We start from the raw sequence: 22857 nt of genomic DNA, 5'->3' as shown, positions 1-22857 counted from the left end.
ACAAGGGTAGAGCTTCAAGTAGAAACTCGGCAATCAATGGGGCAGGAAGGACCATCAGCTGCTATGTAACAAGGAATTTGAATGAACCCCTGGGATCTGTGCCCTTCTCATCTCTGGCATTCCAATGACACTACAGCTCTCCTTTAAATAAACCTTCAACTGCAGTTAGCGCAAACATCTGTTATCCCATTTTAATAAGTACAGCTTGTTATGTTGGCTTTACCAATCTCACAGCTCCTGCCACCATAGCCTGTCCTACAAGTGCAGTTGTATTCATCAACGCCATTGTGGCAGGTCCCGCCGTTCCAGCAAGGTGTCGATGCACATGCGTTATTGTTAGCTGAAACAAGAAGTAGAAAGTGTTCAGAAAGATGGCTTGCAAAGAACTTGCTGGTGACACCAGATTAACAAGTGATTGAATATTGCAGTCCATCTTACAGAAATACTTATCATCGTATAGAATATAGCAACAGGCCATTAGGCCCAACGAGTCCCTGTTGGCATTAAGCTCCACATGAGCAAACAGTTTTAATGATATTTACCCACCCCTTTTCCTTCATCCATCCTCGCCAATCTAATCTTTAATGTTGGCTGTTTCTGTCTCAGTCACTGATCCTGGAGGTCGACAGCCTCACAACTGTCTGTGAAGAAGTTTCTCCTTCCCTCTGTTCCAAATGCCTTATATTTAGTTTTGTATCTATGGCCTCTCATTCTTGACTCCTCAACTATTGAAAGCAGTCTTCTTCTATCTACCCTTCACATCCTTTCATCATTTTAAACTAACTTATCACCTGGTAACCCGAGTTATTCTAGCAAAGAAAGACTGACGGTCAGGGAGATTTCTTGGAACTTTTCCTGCTGGAAATTCAGCAGAAACCCCCACAATGTGTGTAAGCAGGATTTCTGACACACGGTGAGTTACGGAAGCAGAGCATGAGGAACTTCGAGAATGTTCCCGGCCCCCAGCATTTCAAGCCGGGAATCACTGGTGAACCACAGAGACTGTCAAGCTGGCACAGTGCTACGTTGGGAATAAAAATGGGGAAATCAGACCCTGGAAACATTTCCCAGTGGAACAACCTGCAAGACCACAAACATTCTAGGGTTGAATTTTGTTAATGCCCATCACTTTCAGTGGCAGCAAGCTCCAAGGGAGACAGCTGGAATGGCAGGACTCTAGCTACCCTTGATCGCAAACATCTTCTTCCAATTATTGACCAATCTCCTATAAAGCTGCCGCTGCTGGGTCCTCCTGCTGTGCACTTGCCTCCTATAAGCTTGCGAGCCGTGCACAATGCAGGGGCCCCGGTCACCTCTGGGAAATTGGAATGGCGCAGAAGAATACAGCCTAATTACCTAATCACCTCCCTTAATTGACTACCCAGGTGGGTAGCTGTCAGAGCTGTGATGCTACCCTGGTAAAAGTTTGTGGAGGCAGGAACATGTCGGGGAGCTGGCCCAGTGCATTGTTCCATCACTTTTGCAGAACCCACCCCTCCAAAGAAAATTCAAGCCCCTGGGTCTATGCCCCAACAATCATGTTCATGAACACAGTTGAACATTTCTTCATTCTCTCATTTAAATGAGGGGGCTAATGACTCTTCTGATATAGCCAAGAGAGGAATATTAATCCCGTGTGCTAAGCACTCATGTTGAATGCAAATGTTAAAAGCACAAAGGCCTTCTCTGCAATTGGGAACTGGCAGACACAATACAAAAGATCCACAAAATGATACGGGAGGTATTCTTTCTTTAATTAATAGTTGTGTTAAGTGAGTAAGCAGCGTTTAGTTGTTCAGACAGTTTGGTGTCAGTGAGAATTCAGGCTTGCACCATGTATATTTTTTAAGTTAGACACAGAGAGATAGCAGCGCAGGGAATCCTCATGGTGAGTGTGGGGTATGATATCTCCAGTGGTGTAGTGGGAAATTTTGAGGTGCAGGAGCTCTAAGAAAATGTGTTGGCCATGTCATTATTAAATCTACTGTTGCGTTTTTTTCCTACGTATTAATCATTTGAGTCCCCAAAAAATCAGTAAACTATGATTTTTAAGTGAAGAATATTAATGCCGATGGATGGTAGGCATTTTATTTTGAACTGTGTGGTATTTTGAATCGTTAGTCTTTTAGAGTAGCTAGAAATTCATTATGCAACATTTTACAGGTTGAGTATCTGTCATCCAATATCTTTGGGGCCAATTGCGTTTCAGATTTTGGATAATCTCAGTTTTCAGATACGGCCTATAGGACTAGGCCTTCTTACATTACAAAGCCTAAGCCTAGGCTGGCTATTGTCCAAAGTCAATAAAATGGCTAGAAAAATAAGATGTTTCACTGAATAATAAATGCCGGGTACCTGTAATAAGTTCCCACCCGTGGCACCATCTCCGATTCTGCTTGTAGGAGTGGGTTCAGAGTGTCAATGTCCTCCGTTGGGAGGTATTCTTAAATAGATAGTTCTTCTAGCTTCATCTGCTTCATCAACATTGGTTTTTGTTTCATACCTTTGTCTTTTATTTTATAGATTGACATTATTTTTTGTTCACTTATAAATGCACATTGCTCGAGTACACCCATCAATCCATCACACATCTTAATAATATTGTCTATGGGCACTTTTTCTACCAGATTCACTATGTCATCCTCATCATCACTGTTTTTATCACTTACATTTCATGACCCGAAAATTGCCATGGTTCATCGGCTGAATTAATGACATTACGTTGAGGGGTCGCTGGGGTTTTTGGGGGGAGTTGGGGGGGCGGGTGCAAGGGAGTAAACAGTGAAAACATTGTTCTGCACCAAGAGTTTGACAGTGCTTAACAATTTGTTAGGAAATAGAGATAGTTTAAGTAAGTTATATTGGTATTTGTGGGTGTTAGCAATGTGTTTTAGCTTTAAAGTTTAAGTCTGATTTATATTTCTGTATCTGTGTGTTAAGAAAGGTCAAATTGAGTTTTAGTTTCACTTTAAAAAGGTGCCTGCATTTCTAATGAGGGTTTTTTGACTTAAGAAGTTAAGCAAACACAAGAGTAGAGAAAAAAACAGTGCTGTTGCCCAGCAACAGGGGTCCAAAGAGGCAGGTCCCTCCCACAGGCACACAGAAAAAGTAAAGAAACAGCAATTTTGAGCTCAGTTTTGAAGACAGCTGTCAAGCAGAAGCAACCTAGAAGGGACAGATAGCCAGCCCCAAGCTAAAATTGGTTGAAAGTAGGTGCCACATAGAGACTGGAGCAAAAGGGACAGAGAGCAAGTCCCAAGCTAAAGAAAAGACCCCAAAATCCAGGGGAGTGGAATAATAGGAAATGGACCTTCTAGTAAAAGGAAGGACAGGAACCTGGGAAAGTCCTGTTAATCAAGTTAAGAGTGAAGGGCAGAGAGAAAGGCTCCAAGCTTCATATTCAAAGAGACAAAAGCTGCAAAAAAACAGATTTAAAGCGAGAACAGCTTACAAGATGCAAGAAAGTCCAAAGAGACAACTGAAGGTTTGTAACTCTTTGCTATGGGCATGTGAAGCAGTGGTACTGTTGACAGCTGAGTTGATGAGAGGGAGTGCATCGAAGACAGCATGAATACATGTGGTGACTCAGGGGAGAGGAACATTAGAAGGAGAGTTTGAAACCTTGGAGGTGAACCCTTGTGGAAGGCATCTGAGAGAAAGTGTAGGGAGAAGATTCCAAGGCAAGGTCTTGGAGAGTGGAGATTGGAAACCCTCATGTTAAAGACGGCATTCAGTAAGACTGGTTGGCTCACTGTGACAAACACCTGGGGGAGTTGATGAGAGATCCATAGCACCTGACTGGGGTGGCATCTGTCACTTAGTTTCAGAGTATGGTGTGCCTGACCACAAGGTACTTATTGGTACATGGACTGTGTACTTACAATGAACATTGAAGTATAAAATAGCTTTTGTAACTTGTGTTATCCTTACAAATTTGTATAGGTATAGTTGTGGGTGAAGGAAAATTGTAATATAATTCATCTTTTCTTGTTGAATGTTTTATTCTTTTGTTAAAAGTTCATCAGCTGACTCCTGTGACTCTGTTCAGTAGTTACTCTCCATGTATCTAAGCTAACAAATAAAAGTTAGATCTGGGTTCCACCCTAGAATCAGGCTTTTCCAGGGGTAATCTCAGCTGGGAATCATAACAAATTGTCCAGGAGTAACATCGTTTTGTAGTTTTCTTCAAGCCCAGCTACCCGACAATGCGCACGTACCTCTGGTACAAAGTGGTTGTGAAACCAATCAGAAAACATGTCCCTGGTTACCCAGGCTCTTTTATTAGCAGAATAGTGAACTGGTAATGCCCAAATTACTCTTGAAGCTCCTGGGGTATTTGCCCTTCTCGATTACAGCCAACCTACATTTGTGTGTGCCAGCCACAACCAAGGACAGTCAACCTATCCTTAGCATCCTTAACACCCATTGGTGCAGTCTCCTCAGCCATTGCTAGTGATTGAGAGCTAGGCATTGGGAAAAGAAATACGTAGACACTAAACAGATGATAACTGGCATGCAATGTGGCAGCACCGGAAATGGAAAGTAGTTTTGACACGTTGTTCAGTCTCACCTTCTGCAATTATTCTCCATCTGCAAGTACACTTAAACCTCACCTTCCAAGCACACTTTCAGACCTTCAGCTGTGTCAAGCAGAATACCACTGCTCCAAACGCCCCAGTAAGGAGCCACCAACCTTCGGAGCCTCCTTAGATCTTCACGGCTTCTTTCAAGCCCAGTTTGCTTCAAGTCTGCTCCCTTTGCAGCTCTTTCTTTAACTTGGAGCTTTCTTTAACTTTACTTCTGGAAGTTCTGTGACCTTTCTCCTTACCCCCTTGCTGTGTGGGCCACCTCCTCCATAATGGTGTTCCTGCTCAGGTTATCTGGCCTGTAGTTTTGTGCCGTTTGGCCAGGGTTTGTTCCCTTCAGGTCATTTTCTTCTGTGCATGCGCGCAGGGCCATTCTCCAGCTGAAGGAACGATGGAACACAAACTGCGCATGTTCCAGCCAGTTTCCAGCTGGCACATGCACAAACCTCCTCAGAGAGCTGCAGCCTGCTAGAAACTGTAGTTCTACGGCAGCAGCAGCGGCAGAAGGTTCCACGGGCTCGGGAATCGAGGCTGTTTGGGGGGAGTTGGGGCTGTTGCGGGGGAGCAGTGGGGAGCCAGGGCTTCAGGAGGAGTTGTGAGGGAGCAGGGGGGAGCAAGGGCTTCAGAAGGAGTTGTGGGGCTGTTCCAGGGGGGCCGTGACTCATGGGACCATTCAGGAGGGAGTTGCAGCTGAGGCTGCCGCTAGTTAGAGGAGGTGCCAGAGCAGCACTACATCATTGAATATCTGGAAAAGAAAAGTATATTTGAAAAATATAAATTTGGAAAAAGGGGCATCGGAAAGGGGATGGGGATGGAGGAGAGAGTTCATGATCTGAAGTTGTTGAACTCAATGTTATGTCCGGAAGGCTGTAGAGTGCCTTTTTTAATATTATTTTATATTTTATATTATTATATTTTTCTTTTCCTACCTATTTTTAAATTTATTTTGATCTATTGTTTTATCTCCACCTTTTAGCACATTTCAATCCCTTCCCCCCCACTCCACCCTCACTAGGGCCATCTGCCACTTGTTTGTCCTGCTTTCTACCCTTAATGTCACCATTAGCACATTCCTTAGATAATATCACCACCGTCAACACCCCTTTGTCCATGACATCTTTGGCAATCTCTTCTTTGCCTCCAGCTATCATTGGCCCTCTATCCAGCTCTACCTGTCCCACCCCCCCTCAACCAGCTTGTATTTCACCACATTTCTATATTTCTTTAGTTCTGATGAAGAGTCATTTGGACTTGAAACGTTAACTGTGTTCCTCTCCAGAGATGCTGTCAGACCTGCTGAGTTTTTCCAGCTATTTTTGTTTTTGTGTAAAATCTAACAAATCTCTGGGACTCGGTGGCCTACACCCTAGGGTTCTGAAAGAGATAACTGCAGAGATAGTGGATGTGCTAGCTATGATTTTCCAAAATTCATTAGATTCAGCATTGGTTCCACTGGATTGGAAGTTGGCAAATGTTCCACAGATTTTCAAGAAAGGAGGGAGAGAGAAAGCAGTGAACTACAGGCCAATTAGCCTAACATCAATTGCTGGGAAAATGCTGGAACCTATTATTAAGGAAGTCTGAACAATGCACTTAAGAAAAGCATAGTATGATTAGAATAAGTCAACGTAGTTTAACAAAAGGGAAATCCTGTTTGACAAATTTATTAAAGTTTTTTTGAGGATATAACTAGTAGGGTAGATAAAGGGGAACCAGTAGATATAGTATACCTGAATTTCCAAAAGGTATGAGATAAGGTGCCACACAAAAGGTGAACAGGCAAAATAAGTTGGGGTTGGGGGTCATATAGACATGAGCACGGATAGAGGATTGATTAATGGATATAAAGCAGAGAATGGGCAGACACGGGGCTTTTTGAAGGATCAGTGCTAGAACCTCAGCTACCTACAATCTATATCAATGACTTACATGAAGAGACAGAGAGTAATTTATCTAAGTTTGCTGATGATACCAACTATGTGGAAAGGTAAGCTGTGGGGAGGACACAGAGGGAGGGCAAAGAGATGTAGACAGGTTAGGTAAGTGGACAACAAGATGACAGATGAAGTATAATATAGGGAAATGTGGAGTTATTCACTTTGGCCGTAAGAATTAAAAAGCAGAATATTTTTTAAAAGCTGAGAAACTTGTAAGTGTTGATGTTCAAAGAGACTTGGATGTACTGGTACAAGGAATGCAGAAAGTTAGCATGTAGGTGCAGCAAACCATAAGGAAGGCAAATGGCATGTTGCCTTTATTGCAAGTGAATTGGAGTGCAAGAATAAAGAAGTCTTGATACAGTTGTACAGAATTTTGGTGAGACCGCATCTGGAGTACGTGCGCAGTTTTGGATTCCATATTTAAGAAAGGATGTACTTGTATTGGACATGGTACAGTGAACTAAATTGGTCCCTGGGATGAAGGGGTTGTCCTATGATGAGAGGCTGAGTAAATTGGGCCTATATTGTCTGGAGTTTAGAAGAATGAGAGGCGATCTTATTGAAGCCTACAAAATTCTGAAGGGGCTTGATGCTGAGAGATCGTTTTCATTGGTCAGGAAATCTGAAACATGGGCCCACAGTCTCAGGATAAGGGGCTGATCATTTAGGATTAAGATAAGGAGAAATTTCTTCACTAAAGGGTTGTAAATCTTTGGAATTCTCTACCCCCAAAGGGTTGTGAATGCTCCATTGTTGAATACATTTAAGGCTAGGATAGACATATTTTTGGTCTCTCAGAGAATGAAGGGATATGGGGAATGGGCAGGAGAATGGAGTTGAAGCCCAAGGTCAGCCACGATCGTATTGAATGGTGGAGGAGGTTCGATGGGCCATGTGGTCTACTCCTGCTCCTATTTCTTACGTTCTTATGTACTCCAATCCTATAAAGGCCAACATACCATTTGACTTCCTCATTGCTGGCTGTACTTACATGCTAACTTCCTGCGTTCCTTGTATGAGTACACCCAAGCCTCTTTGAACACCAACTGTTACAAGTTTCACACCTTTTAAAAAATATTCTTCTTTTCTATTCCTCCAACCAAAGTGAATAACTTCAAAATTCCCCACATTATACTCCATTTGCCATCTTGTTGCCACTCACTCAATCTGGCTATATCTCTTTGCAGCCTTTTTTATGTCCTCCCACAGCTTAGTTTGGTATCATCAACAAACTTAGATAATTACTTTCTATCTCTTCATCTAAGTCATTAATATAAATTGTAAGTAGCTGAGGTCCCAGAACTGATCCTTGCGGCACTCCACGATTCACTGCCTGTCAACTTGAAAATGCCCCATTTATGCCCACTCTCTGCTTCCTGTCCATTAACGGTTAATCCTCTATCCATGCTACTATTATTACCAGCATCTCCAGGAGCCCTTATCTTGTCCGTTAACCTTTTGTGTGGCTCCTTATCGAATGCCTTTTGGAAATCCAGGTATACTACATCTACTGGATCCCCTTAATCTGCCCTACTTGCATCCTCAAAAACCTCTAATAAATTTGTCAAACATTTATTTGTCAACATTTTGGTGGCTCTTTGCTAGAGCCATGGTAAATTCACACCTGTGGGGAGTTGACACTTAGTTGGCTGGAGATTGTACCATTTAAGGCGCAGAATGTACTAAGGGTTGATATATTTGATTCTGCCTAGGAACAGTGGTGGAACCCTGTTGGGAGATATCACAGGTCAGTTCAAGGGTCAGTGAAGAGCAGTTAGTGAGTGTTGAGTCAGGAGCAGGTGGAGAGGAGAGTTAGCTGAAATGCAACCATGCTGAGGGGGATGGTGCTCAGGGAAGACCTGGGAGCCATTTGTAAGACCTTGCTGCCAAATGTTGGGGCTCAGGGAAGCTCAGAAGCAGTTGTTGCCAGCAGCCTGATTGAGAAGCTGGGACTGTGCCTGCATTTAGACGCTGGAGTGTAGCCTGGCCAACACAGGGAGGGATACAGTCTCAGTGGGAGGTAGCCCAGCTGGAAAAGAAGACCAAGGAGGCTGGACTGGGAGCAGATGTGAGTGAAATCTGGAATAGTGTGGCTTTTGGGTTAAGATTGTACCTGTGGAACTTGGGAAGAGTAGAGCTGCAGTTAGCTGGGGATCAGACTAGCTCCTTGAAGGAGTGGAGCTAAAATCTCTTGTCAGACACTCACAGTGATGACTGATGTCTGGGTTGGTTACTGGGATATTTGGGGAATCTGTCTTAATTGTGTTTGCCATTTAAGGGGCACAATTTTGAGGTTGTCGGGCAGGTGCGGTGAGCGTGGTGTGGGGTGGCTGGGAAACGGTCCGCGACCCGTGATCGGGTTCTGACTGTAAGTTCACGCTGGCAGGCCAATTAAAGCTCACCCAGCGTGAAACGCCGCTCCGGGAAAGTCCAAGCGGGTCGGGGGTCCAATGGTGACCCGGTGGCCAGTTTAAAAATGGCCCAGGCAGTCCCTGGAAGGCTCCCTCGGAAGGGTATCTCCTGTACTTTTGCTGTGGATTTGAGTGCGGCTGGACATGGCAGGAAGGAGGGCAGGTCGGGTGGGCACTCGCTCTCCCCCCCCCAGCCCTGCTTTTCTGAGGAGTGCCTCGCCAGGAGGGATACCTTTGTCCCCAGGGATGGGAGGAGGAGGCCACTGCACCTCATAAAGAGGGTATGGAAGGAGGTTGCAGCAATGGTGAGCAACCACGATGTGGTGCAGCGCACATGGGTCCAGTGTCATAAGCGCTTCAATGACCTGCTGCGCTCAGAAAAGGTGAGTATCGTGTTGGCATGGGTCAGTGTGCAGAAGTGTTAAGGTCTGGCCATCCCCCTGTGGACCTCAGTGGTGCTAGCGTCTGAGTGCCAACTATCAGTGACACCGGAGCTGGCCAAGGGGGGTGAGCCCTGAATGCTTGGACTGAGTGCTTTGAGGCTTGAGGGCCACGACTTGGATGTGCCCTGCGAGGTGTTCCTCAGGTGGGGTTGGCCAGGCTGCAATGGCGCTGCAGGTACATAGTGGACTAACCAACACTCCTTTGTTGTTTCAGGAGAAGACGACCCACAGCAAAATAGAAAGATCGTAGTCCGGCGGAGGCCCCATTAGCCTCTTAATCCTTTCCAAATACGAGCAAGATGCCCTGGAGCTCGAGAGCTGGCATGCGCCCTGAGCGTGGAGAGGCAGGGGTGCCAGACGAAAGTAAGAATGCAGTGCACAGAGATAAGACTTTCGTTTTGTGCAATCATTCTAGTGTAGTCTCCTCTTTGATGTGAGCCTCGGACTTGGAGTCCCCATTGATCATTGGAAGACGTGGGCACCCTGATGCAGATCTCCATTATCTCGCCAGGGTGCCTGGCATGCACAGTGACAGTGGGATGACTTTAACTAATGAAATGTCCTTGTTCTCCCTTTTAAGTTCGCCAGCAGGTATTTGCCCTCCGGACCCTGAAGGGCCACCCCTGACACCAGAGGACCACCAGGTTTCATTTGCACCTGTGTCACATCTGTTCTCTGAACCAGGCACCAGCGCAGATACCAGCACCTTGGTGGACACAAGATTGGCAGCTAGTATCTTGGTGCACAGTGGTGAGGCCACTTCACACTCGCTTGAGGTGCAGGCGGAAACAGAGAGTGCCCAGGGTGCTGGCAGTCAGTGGACTGCTGGGGACCAGGACGATGCTCAGTCGAAGGCTGATGATGAGCCTCTGGAGTTGTCCATTAGGTGGCAGATTCTGGATATCCAGCGAGATGTGTGGGAGGATCTGGTAGAGATCCATGACGGTCTGTGTGCCATGGTCTCCGTGATGGAGGCCTCCTTGGTCTTCTTTTCCAGCTGGGCTACCTCCCACTGATACTGCATCATCCCTGTTGATCCTCATGGCTGAGCGCACTGCGTCCTCCATTGAGAGCGGCAACTCTCATGAAGAGGCAGCTCCAGTGACAGAATGTAGGGTTCCTGGGGTTGCGCTCGGACCTGCAAGCCCTCACACAGGCACTGACCTCAGGTGGTCAGTGTCCATGTGGGAGATGGATAAGGCGCCCAGTATCCCAGCTAGGTGCTCGTCCGTCAATGGTGATCGGGGCGGTCCAGAGCGACCTCACGTTGGCGCACGAGCTGCCTGTCATCTCTGCGGGCTCCTCTCAGGGTGCTCTGGATGATGGCAGCAGCTCCTCCGTCCCTCTGCCCGTGACCGTGGCATCTGATGAGGCTGCGGCGACTGGGGAGATGCCACCCGTGGCACTGGCCACCCCCTCCCAGGCAGGGCCAGCACAGGCTCCACTGGCCAGAGGGGCGTCAGCAGGCTGTCTCCAATGCCAGTGCCAACAAGGCGGCAGGGGGCATCTAGATGTAGTACTCGGAAATGTAAGTTAAAGGCACCTTGAGCACAAGAGGGACAGGTCATGGGTGATTTTATGTTCTTTAATGTTGACTTCAGGTACACTGGTCTGGGGTTGAAGACCAGAAAATTTTATGTAAATATTATTGAACTGTCAGAATGAGATAAATTGTGTTTTTGTCATCATAGCCTAAGAATGCTTCACCTTTTTATTTCATTGGTATGGGGAACGCCAGTATGTAATGCTGGATGTAGGTGCATCTAAATTTTATTGCACAGGCACTCAGTGTTCTTTGTGTTCAAATGAAAGGGTCCTTTCAGACATCTGGGATGGAGGAGACAGCCTTGGCACGTGGTTGAAGCTGGTCTTTGGTAGCCCAGCTGAAGGAACGTTGGATTAAGGTCCCTGGTGACCCTGGAAGTTACTGAGGTCTGCCTCCACGCCCTCAGCGTTCTCCTCACCGTGCTCATCTTTTGACTCACTACAGGATTCATCATCTGTGTCCTGTGCAGCTGCGTCAAGATCCTCTTCCTCTAGTGGGTTCCCCCTTTCTCAGTGCCAGATTGTGGAGAGCGCAGCAACCACTATCAGTGACACCCGCTCTGGGGGGTATTGTAGTGCTCCCCCTGGCATCCAGGCATCGGAAGTGCTTCTTGAGAAGACCTATGGTCCTCTCTACCATTGCCTTTATGGAGGCATGACTCATATTCTAACGCTTCTGTGCCTCTGTTCTTGAGTGGCTGAGAGGCATCATGAGCCACCTCTTCAACAGATAGCCCTTGTTACCCAGCAGGCATTCATCCAGTCAGCTGGAGCACTGAAGAGCCTCGGCACCTGGGAGTGTCTCAGGATGTAAGCGTCATGGGAGCTGCCTGGGTACCTTGCACAGACTTGCAGAATCTACATCCTGTGATCACACACTATCTGCACATTCATGGAGTGGAATCCTTTCCTGTTGATGAAGGCACCCAGCTGACCCGCTGGAGCCTTGATGGCTTCTGTCTCGCTTATCCTGGCTAGCCTTGTCCGTACGGTAAAGGATAAAGGTCAGTACCCCGTACGATAAAGGATAAAGGTCAGTACCCACCTGAACAGAGCTTCTGTCACCAGCTTGATGCAGCTGTGGACAACTGATTGGGAGACTCCTCACAGATTCCCCCACTGAGCCCTGGAAAGAGCCAGAGGCATAGAAGTTGAGGGCCACTGTGATCTTTAGAGCCATTGACATGGGGTGTCCACCCACATAGTCGGAGCTGATCTCAGTCCCAATCATCTGGAAAATGGAGGTCTCCCTTGAGAGGCAGAGCCTCCTTCAGAATTACACCTCAGACATTTTGAGGTAGCTGCATCATTGCCTGTAAATCCTGGCAGCAGGATAGTGGCACCTTCTGCGGCCCCTTCCGCCTCTCCTTCCACAGGGTCCTCCCCTGGAAGCTGCATAGGGACACCTGACCTCCTCTCCCTTCTGCCCCTCTCTTTCTCCTCAGAGGAGGTGCCTCCAGTGGAGACCACAATCCCCACTACCATGGTAACAGAAGACTGTCTGATACCTGGAAGGGTCCACACAGTTTGAATCCTCTGGGGGCCTTATAGCAATAAGTCCTGAAATGGAGCCTGGAAATGTTAAGAATGAAGCTCAGAATGGAGAGGAAGCTGTCAAGTTCAAATAAGCAACCAGCAGCAAGCTAGCTCCCAAACTCCTCACTACTCACACTGGCAATGCTGCTGACCCTTTTTATCCCAATCTGGATGAGGTTTTTGAAAAAGTTGGCTAGCTGCATGCCTGTTTTGTCTGCGTGACGAACACAAAATCGCATGGGCAAGGAAAAATTGCCGTCAATTGGCCTGCTAAAAGCCTCAAGTGGTCTCTTAATCAATGGCAGACGCGGCTCTGGCACCCACACGTGCCCGCCAACCGAAATACCGTGTGAGTGCACGGTGACATCGGGCATTCACCCGACGTCATCGCGCGCAATTTTATGTCCGATTGGGTTGGGTGCATGTCTGCTTGTGGGACGTAAAATTCTCCGCAATGTCTAGTTTAAGGTTTGTACAACTATAGTTTGTCTGTTAATTCATGTTTACCTCATATTAATTCTGCAAATTAGGGTATAAGATAGATAGTGTTGACTGTTTGCTTTGTTAACTCATGTATGGTTAAAAAAATTCTGTTTGTTTAAAACTGGGGAATCTTGTAGCTTTATTCTCTTAGTGAGTAACTGGGATTTCAAATTTTGTCTACTTTAACGAAAAGGGTTACTGGTTCCTAACTGTATCGTAACAAAACTAGGGGGTTTCGTCTGGGTTCGTATCAAAATTTGGGGGTCTGGTCTGGGATAGTAGCTGTAACTTTGCTGAACATTTTGAATGGTTTCTTTATTTTTCCTCACTGTTCATTTACCACCATACTTTTCAGTCTATTTACCCAAACAACCTTAGCTAGCTGTCCCCTCATACCAATGTAATTGACTTTGTCTATATGAAGATTAAAGCACCCATAATTATTACATGGCTTTTGTTACAAACTCCAATAATTTAGTGTTTAATGCTCTGTCCAAGTACATAACTACTGTTAGGGGCCCTATAAACTACTCGCACCAGTATTTTCTGATGCTTGCTATTCCTAATTTCAATCCGTACTGATTCTAAGTCATGATCCTCTGAGGCCAAATCCTTTCTCACTAGTAAAGTGAGGCAATGGGGTTAGTTTGGAATTGACACAGGGCTATGAGGACAGTGTGGGGCAGTGGGATTAGTTTGGGATTGCTGTAGCAGGGAGTCAGCACAGACCTGATGGGCCGAATGGTCTATAGTCCCTATAGCCAATCGAAATATAGCAAGCTGCATTTATCAAGTTGCCATTTGCATTTGGGGGATTATGTATTGTTATGAAAATGCGTTTATAGCACATTAATTTAAAATGACATCGACTGGACACACAAATGTAATGAACTCTTTGAAAGGTACATTTTTTGTTAAGCAAAGGACACTGGCCTACAGCAGCTACCATGTTGCATTTGCGAAGGACACGAGCTGCTTTATGGAGACACAGTTTATGGAGAGAATGCTCAAATAAGCCCAGGTTGAAACGAGAGAGAGGTCACATGTCCCAGCTTTAGGCTCCCTGGTTCCTGTTTTCACTTATCCGCGTTTTGCACTTTGTACACAGCATTGGCCATTGCGTGAGCGATGATCGCTCATCCGCCATTTCTTCTCCCTCTCTCTTCTTTCCCTGGGGACACGACAGCCGTAATGGAGCAGAGACTGGAACGAAGGGATTAACATGGAAATATCCGAATCTCGCTGTGAGAGTGACTCTGTTCATTCTGAAATCTTATTGCTCAGAGGCTCCCCCCATCTGTCGGACACAGGTACTGCACCAGAATTTAGAGTTGAGTAACTGCCCAAACCAATGCTGTCCTCACATGCCTGGAACCTATCTAATTCAGTCCTATGGAAAAGCGTGTTCATTATTTGCGATTTCGCCGTTTGTGAGGTTTCACGAGAACGTAAACCCTGAAAACAGTGGGATTTTACTGTATACTGGATTTGAACTAGTCCGATATAGACTGCCGGGGATAGAAACCTTTCTCATTAAAGCTGAGGTGTTTGTGATTTAAAAACCCACCAGAAGACCCCATTGCTGTAAACCAAGAGTTATTAAAAGAGGATTCCGAATCAACACCACTGTCTGCAAAAAGAAAGAGAACCAACCAACCACAACTGCTCCAGTGAATAACCCAGTACCAGCAGTATTGTGGAATGTGACCCTTCATCTGTACAGAAGCATCTGGACAATCTGTGAATATGTTTTTTCTGACTTCACTTGTTACTTGGTCAAGTTTTACCATCTGATACTCTGCAGAATTTTATTTCTTTTTCTGCATGCTTGGGGGTGGGGGATTGATGGTGATGGTGTGTGTTATTTTTGCATTAGAGGGTAGTTACACATATTTTTATATTTTAAACCTTTATTAAAAAATAATTTCTGCATCTTTACTTGAGTGAGTTTTAGTAATAAAACTAACTCTTTACTTGTTAACTTAAGGAACCTGGCTGGTAATTCTTAAACCAAGCTACACATAGTTAAGGATACTTATTGAATTGGCAATATCACCTCTTTTTGATTCAAATTCTGTTATAACCAACCCAGGAGTGGGACAAAGAGCCAGCTCACCACCAGCCCCCCCAACACTCCCAACCTGCTTTTATGTGGATTATGGATCTTTAAATGTGATTCTCTGTTTTTAAAATTTAGTGAAAAGTGGTGTTTGTGTGTTAAAGCAGATGTATTTGGTGGAATTTTGTTCCCAGTGTGAGGCTATTTAGATGTGCTTTCCGCCATTTTAACATACAAAGTTATTATTGACAACATGTGGCTTAGGGTTCAGGGTTAGCAGTTGGGATTAGAATTAGTGGTTAGGGTGATTAAGGTTTGGAATGGGATTAATGGCTGGGACTGAGGTTTGATGTTGGGAGTGGGGTTGAAGTGTTATGGTGAAGGTGTTATGATTAGGGTTAATGTCAGAAACCGCTATGGGTGGCACTGCAGTTGGTAGCACTGTCCTTTTACATATTTCCCTTGATTATGTTATGGCATTTGCGGTAGGACTGTCAATTGCATCTAGTGCGAGTGGGGGGAGGGGTGGGAGAGGTGTGCAGCTATGGCACCGGGGTGAAAATTGCTAACATTGGATGGGAATTTCCTCAGAGTCGTAACTTCACAGGAAGTATATCAGAAATCCAGAGCGGGGAGGCAGAAACAGCTTCAAGTGATGTTATGGTCAATGTATTTTCAGGTCTCAATGAGATGAAGAAGCTGCATTAGAGTCATTAAAATCATACAGCACAGTAGGAGGCCATTTTGTCCAATGTGCCTGTGCCAGCCCTTTGAGACAGCTACCCCATTAGTACCGCACCTGTGCTCTTATCCTGTAGGCCTGCACATTTTTCCTCTTTAAGGATGTATTCAGTTCCCTTTTGAAAGTTATTGCCTACTTTTCAGGCAGTGCATTCTAGACCATAACAACTCATTAAATGAATTTTCTTCATTTCACCTCGTCCATTTGCCAATTACCTTAAATCTGTGTTCTCTGGTTACCAACCCTCCTGCCAGTGGAAATAGTTCCTCTATATTTATTCCATCAAGATCCTTCATAATCTTCAACACCTCTGTCAAATCTCCCTTTAACCTTCGCTGTTCTATGGAGGTCATCCCCAGTTCCTCTCATCTCTCCTCTTGACTGAAGTCTTTGATGCCTGTTACCATTCTGGTTAAACTCCTCTGGACCCTGCCTTGACATCCTCTAGACTTTAGAGTGTCATCAATACCTTCAGTGTCAAATCTCGATAAATTATAAATACATAAGTGACTCACCAGGGTAATTTCTCATGAACTCCCTCTAGAGAAAGAAAACAGAATGTTACAATGTATAGAGAAGCACCACCTTGCTGAATTGCTTTGCTACAAGTATCAATACTGTATGATCCAGGTTTCCTTATATGCATCCTGCAATATTGACAGTATTCACCAACAACGACAAAAGCAAAATATAGCAGAGGCTGAAAATCTGAAATAAAAACAGAAAATTCTAGAAATATTCAGCAGGTCAGTCAGTATTTGTGGAGAGAGAAACAGATTAATGTTCCAAGTCAATGATCTTTCATCAGAAGTTATTGAACTGAAACGTTAACTTCATCAGCAAAGACTTTATTGGGGCTCAATGTTATTAGTCTTCTCTCTGAACAAGAAGATTGTGGGTTCACTCCCCACTCCAGAAACTTGAGCATAAGTCTATGCTGACACATCTAGTGCTGCACTGAGGGAGTGCTGCACTGTCAGAGGTACTGTCTTTTGGATGAGACATTAAACAAAGGCCTGTCTGCCCTCTGAAGTAGATGAGAAGATCCCATGGCTGCTAATCAGTGAAGAGCAGGGTTTTTTTTTCCTGGTGTGCCGCTCAATATTTATCTTTTAACCAGCTTCACTAAAACAGAAGAAATCTTTCAAGGCAAGTAAGCTCACTCAGGAATGGCACCAGCCTGCATGCATAAAAGGCAAGGAGGTAGTTCAGTTAGGGAAAAGGTTGGAGAGGAAGGACGTGAGACTTAGAGGTACAGGCTGGAAAATGATTTGGTTTGGTTCAACTCTATGTTAAAAGGCATCACTGCTGTGAGTGAATAAACCTCACTTGTTTTAAACATTATGCTTCCAATCTGCATGTCCAGTTGGCCATTGGGTCCTAGGCCTGCTTCAGCCACCAGATCATGTGATGAAGTCCCGGAGTGAGACTTTGAACGCGCCAGCTTTTGAGGGGCGAGAGTGACACCACTGAGTCAAGCTGACTTTTCACTTGGTAGGTGACCATGCAAGGACTGCAAGGACACAAGCACATTCCTCTTCCACACCTTCCTCTTGGGACAGGCTTTGCAGTGGAGATACTGCCCATTACCAATCAGATTGTTGAAACTCCCAAGAGTTACTGGTCTGTGTGCCAGTCTCTAAACAGTTAGAGGCTGCAGGAGATGAACCTCAACAATTCAACGAGCCAAGCTTCATGGGTTTATCCACCTCATTTTGTGTGGGTCATTTCACACTAGGAAAGCTTGAGAGGTGTCATTCCTGTGTTAATGTAGTGGTGCCCTGGGGGAGGAGGGTCGCGTTAATGGTAACACTTTATATGGACATTACCTCCGTATGAAGCCATTGGGGGTTCCATGAAAACTGTGAGGAGAGCAAATATTTACCAAATATAGCTCCAAAAGCAGCAGAGAGACTGAGAGGTTCACAGACAAATCTTTAGAGATAATAGCTCATGTTAAGCAAGCACGTGTGATCCCAAGTTTCCTCAACGGAACATCGAGTAGAAAAGCAGAGGTAAATCCAAACCTATACAAATCATTGATTGGACCACAGTTTGAATATTAAGGTGGGTTTTGCTTTCACAAAACTCTGTGCGCAGTTTGAGTGAAGCACACTGGCCAGGAACCTTCACCTTGCAGCCAGGATTCCCTCTTGTTCATTATAATATCACAGACATGTACTGGCCATCTGCGATGCCACACTTTTGGCTAAAGGAGAAGAAGGCTGGGCAGTACCAGGACTTAAAATGTCAGCCACATTAAAGAGAAAAATCTAGATGGTTTCTGCACAAGGCTAATGGAAATAGGAATTGTAGGGGACCTGATTTGTTGAAATCTGCTTCTTGCCACCCAGAAGCTGAAGTTTCTCGTCTCTGCTGAACTTGATTGATGAGCTGTCCCTACAGATGTGCTTATGTTACTCTAATGACTTGGGATGGCAATAGCACCTCGAGCAGAAATCTGAACATCCCTGCAGTCAGCCTTGGCAGCATAGTGACATACACATATAGTGACTTACATATACGCACACAGAGCCTCACATATACACTCACACTTGAATGATATACATACACAAACTAACATATACGTACAGAAACGGACTCACATATGCACACACTCATATGCAGCCTGGTTTCAGATACACAGACACACACACACACACAGACTCACGTATACACACACACATAGGCCCAGATTTTTGCTTCCAGGTCAAGTGTGCAGAGATGGGGGAAGTCCTGGCTCTGCAAACCCAACCTTTAAAAATGGCCACCCATAGTTTGGAATTTCATTCCGGTGTGGGGGTTTGGGGTGGTGTCTGGTTTAGAAGTCAGGCCCAATGCCCCTGGAACAAGTGCGGAGGCTGCTGGGTGCAGAGGCAGGCTGGGTGGAAGGCCTGCCTCTAGGCTCTGGCACTTTGTTGAATTAAGTGAAAGAAAAGATTAAAATAAAAAACAGCCACCCAGCCCTCACCCCTCACACACTCCACATGCCCTATCCATGTCAACCTATGCCACCCCATGCCCCCCCACCCGCCCCCCATGGCTCCTCGTACCCCTTTATGCCAACTCATGGCCCTCTACCCATCCCCATGGCCCCTCATTGCCATCCATGCCCCCCACGTCATCTTGGCCCTTTATTGCCCCTATGCCAACTTGTGCCAACTCATGCCCCCCACACACCCACCACCATTTGCCCTTATCCCCTTCATGCTAACTCACCTAGTATCCTTTGACAGTCCTTTGATAGCTTTCACAGTTCTTTGACAGCTTTGACAGTTCCTTGACAGCTTTGGTAGTTCTTTGACAGTTCTTTGACAACTTTGACAGTCCTTTGAAAGCTTTGGCAGTTCCAATGAGTTTAGCACATTTTACGTACAATCATGTTTACTTTTGAGAACCCCAAAGGATGCCTTATCTCTTCTGAAGTTGTCCCAGGACCATATCCAAAGGGTTTCCTTACCTCTCCAAAGGGGTTCCCTGGCTATTGAAATGAATCCACCAAGTTCAAACCTCCTCTTACCTGGTCTATTCTGCACACTCTGGATTACACACTCCTGGCCTACCAAAATTCCACTTCAGTGGAAGCAACCAGTGACTTAAATGGCCAGCTGCCTCCGTAACGTGAACCCCGGCCTGACTCCAGTCCCACCCCCACCAAAATAGGAAATGCCGTGTTGGGGGGACGGGACTTAGAATTTCCAGGCTCATCTGCCCTTGGAGATCCATATGCCCACACTCATACACAGAACTAGACTCACATACACACACAGACTCTCTCTCAGACACACACACACATACTCACGTATGCCCACACTCATACACAGAAACAGACTCATGTACGTGCACAGACTCACATACACATACACAGACTCACGTATGCCCACATTCTTTAACAGAAACAGACTCACCTACACGCACAGACTCACACACACACTCGCACACACACACACACACACACACACACAGAGACATTTACAAACACCCACGCAACTATACAGAGACATACATATATACACAGAAACACATTTCCTCTATTCTGTTCCTGCCATTCAGGCATTATTTATGAGTAGGGCAGAAAGAATCTATTGGGGTTAATTTTCAAGAAATTATCACCAGAAATGGAAAGGAAAATTGTGTGCTGTGTACAGTGGGCTCCACAGCCTCTACTCAACCCCACAATGGTGTCCTCCCGCTCCAGCAGTTAGTTGGAAATGACCTTCTTTGTGTCCTGTTTCAGGCCCCTTACTGTAGGAAAGATGTCAAATCCACAAGGAAAGTGGAGAAGAAGTTGATTAAGATGATACCAAACTTGAGAGACTTCAGCTCCAAGGAGAAGTTCAGGCTCGCTAGACTAGAGCAGAGAATGGGTTAAGAGGAGGTCTGATGTTAATAATCAAAATGGGAGGCCCTACTAAAATTAATTAAAGTGAACAGAGTCCATAGTAGCTCTTAATTGATAAGTGAATAAATAAAAAAAGGAGCATTTAAAGGACGTGGAACATGGACAGGGAAATAGGACTAATTGGATAGCTCTCTCAGATAGCCAATACAGGCATGAAGGGCTGAATGGCCTCCTTCTGTGCTCTAAAATTCACTGATTCTAAGTGAGTGCAGCAGTGATTGGATTTTAAACTTTCATGCACATTACTATTTCAGAGATACTATAAGCATCTGAAAGCATGTAACAGGGTGGTTTAAATTATTAAAGATAAATTAAAGAAGAAACTCGATTAAAGTTAGATAGATTAAAGCTTAATATGCAAAAGATAGATTTAAGTTTAAGTCATTATAGATAGATTTAAATATCTAAGGTCGATTTTAATTTTAAATTTTAACATGGGTTTAAGCTTTAATTAAAGACAGGTTTAAGCTTAAATCCTTAGAGTAAAAAAGGGACATTTCTCAGGGCTGCCTCATCGGTTGGAAGTGTGGTCAATTGGGGAGCCTTGATGTTTCTCAGGGACACAGTGTTCACAGGATATTCAACTGTCCTTCCCTGTCACTGAGCATTAACCATGAATGGTGGATTATGGCAAGATACTGGTTTACTCACCGCCTTCTCCAAATCTTCAAACACTTCTCTGGCCTCCTCAAAGTTGCAGATTTCGTCTATGCACTCACGCTGCAGGTTGCCGGGCCTTAACTCTTCCAGCAGGAAATTCTCACGTTTCTGTCTGCCCAACAGGGTTCGGGCAGCGGTGCTGGGGAGGAAGACTAAGAGGGAGCTTTGCATTATTGCTAAAAGCCAACACCAGGATCATCAAATTAACATATCAAAAGTGTCCATATTGTATATAGGTTGCATGCTCCCCGCAGAACAAACCTTGTTGATGTGCTTCAGTAGGAACCAGTGATGAGAGGACAAGCCCCAGAATCCAAGCCATTGTGGATAAAATCCCTGTTTAAATCCACCGGCCTCAGTCTCTCCTAAAGCTGGACTGCGCAGCAGGGTTTAAAGTCCAATGTTTGATGTTACTGGAACTTGCTTATTTGTGTGGTCAGTCATTTCATCCAGCTGACACACGCTGAGCCCCAAGTCACCTCTTTAGTTTTTGTGCAATTCTCGGAAAAGGAATTTAACCCCAAATAATAAGGGGAAGGAGTGCTGAATTTGCCTCTTTGGAGAAAAGAGCCCCTCTCTCCCGCCCCAAATCTATTAATTGGTTAGACTTCTGAATGCAGCAATAACTTTGTTCCCAGCAGCTTGGAGGCGCCTGAACCATTGTTTGAAATAAAAACCAGAACCTATTTAAATCAAATATGACCTTGTCTCCAAAATTGTGACCTTTTTTTTTTCATTCTTGAGATGTGGGCATCACTGGTTAGATCAGCATTTATTACCCATTCCTAATTGCCCTTAAGAGGATGGTGGTGAATTGCCTTCTTGGACCGCTGCAGTCCATGTGGTTTGGTTACACCCACAGTGCTGTTAGGGAGGGAGTTCCAGGATTTTGATCTAGTGACAATGAAGGAATGATGATATAGTTCCATAAAAGCAAAATACTGTGGATGCTGAAAATCTGAAACAAAAACAAAAATAGCTGGAAAAACTCAGCAGGTCTGACAGCATCTGTGGAGAGGAACACAGTTAACATATTCTGATGAAGAGTCATATGGACTCGCAATGATATACTTCCATGTCAGGATGGTGTGTGGCTTGGGGAGAGCTTCCCAGGTATCTGCTGCCCTTGCCCTTCTAGGCAGCACAGGACTCTGCTTTGAGAGGTGCTGTCGAAGGAGCCTTGATGAGTTTCTGCAGTGCATCTTATAGATGATACACACTGCTGCCACTGTGCGTCGGTGGTGGAGGGACCGAATGTTTATATGGCAGATGAAGTACCAGTTAAGCAAGCTACATTGTCCTGGATGGAGTCCAGCTTCTTGAATGGTATTGGAGCTGCACTTAACCAGAGAGTATCCCATCACATCCATGACTTCATCATGCATTTCTATATAATGATTTCTACGATGGCACATATGGATATTAAGAAGTGTGTGTGTGTGTGTGTGTGTGATTTGTCACATGTAAAGCAACTAAATACAGAAATGTATGAATTTGCACTGAAGAATGGGTTTCTGACATGCTTAGTTCTTAGCACAACATAAAATGTCACCATAAAACGAGACAATATTTTAATCATTCTAGGACTTTCAGGTGATCTGGCCAAAAGATTGGGGGGCTTGCCTGTCCCCAGGGCTGGAATTTTCCTTGCCCACTGGCGCTGGGTGTGTTTGGAGGTGTGAGCGGGCAATATGATGTGATCGGTTTCACGACAGCGTGAAACCAGTTCGCGATTGTTCGCTCAGCCATGTTCTCCGCCATCGGATGTTAGGAACCTCAGTGTAATATATCAGTATATCATTATTGGGCCTGCCCGCTGGAATTGTCCCCACCCTCGCTGGATTGTCCACCCACATCGACGGGAAAACACGCCAACGTTTCACAACAGCACATAAGTGCACCTGGTGGGCTGCACTTCGCTTGAGACTTCAAGGTTTATTTGCCTACCTTGCTTCGGTCAGCACTCGCAGTCATCAGCACAGGCTTCGCCGACAGCACCGCATCACCTTTAAGGGGGCTCACGGCAGTTGTCTACCTACCAGATCAGCCA

The 22857-nt window shown here is 45.2% G+C and overlaps 1 protein-coding gene across 1 annotated transcript in view; it reads right to left on the bottom strand.

The window, feature by feature from the left end:
• The window catches only part of LOC144692053 (coagulation factor X-like), a 42195-nt gene extending 20973 nt beyond the window's left edge, over nt 1-21222 (bottom strand). The window contains exons 1-3 of the mRNA XM_078560610.1: nt 21069-21222; nt 20760-20959; nt 224-404 (exon numbers count right to left, since the gene is read on the bottom strand). Of these exons, the coding sequence (XP_078416736.1) occupies nt 224-404; nt 20760-20959; nt 21069-21129 (442 nt within the window). The 5' untranslated portion in view covers nt 21130-21222. The remainder of the gene's footprint in view (nt 1-223; nt 405-20759; nt 20960-21068) is intronic.
• Nucleotides 21223-22857: the final 1635 nt, after the last annotated feature.

Source organism: Cetorhinus maximus, chromosome 16 (assembly GCF_964194155.1).
Source record: "Cetorhinus maximus chromosome 16, sCetMax3.hap1.1, whole genome shotgun sequence".
NCBI classification, from domain to species: domain Eukaryota; kingdom Metazoa; phylum Chordata; class Chondrichthyes; order Lamniformes; family Cetorhinidae; genus Cetorhinus; species Cetorhinus maximus.
This window is presented reverse-complemented; position numbering and strand designations above follow the sequence as displayed.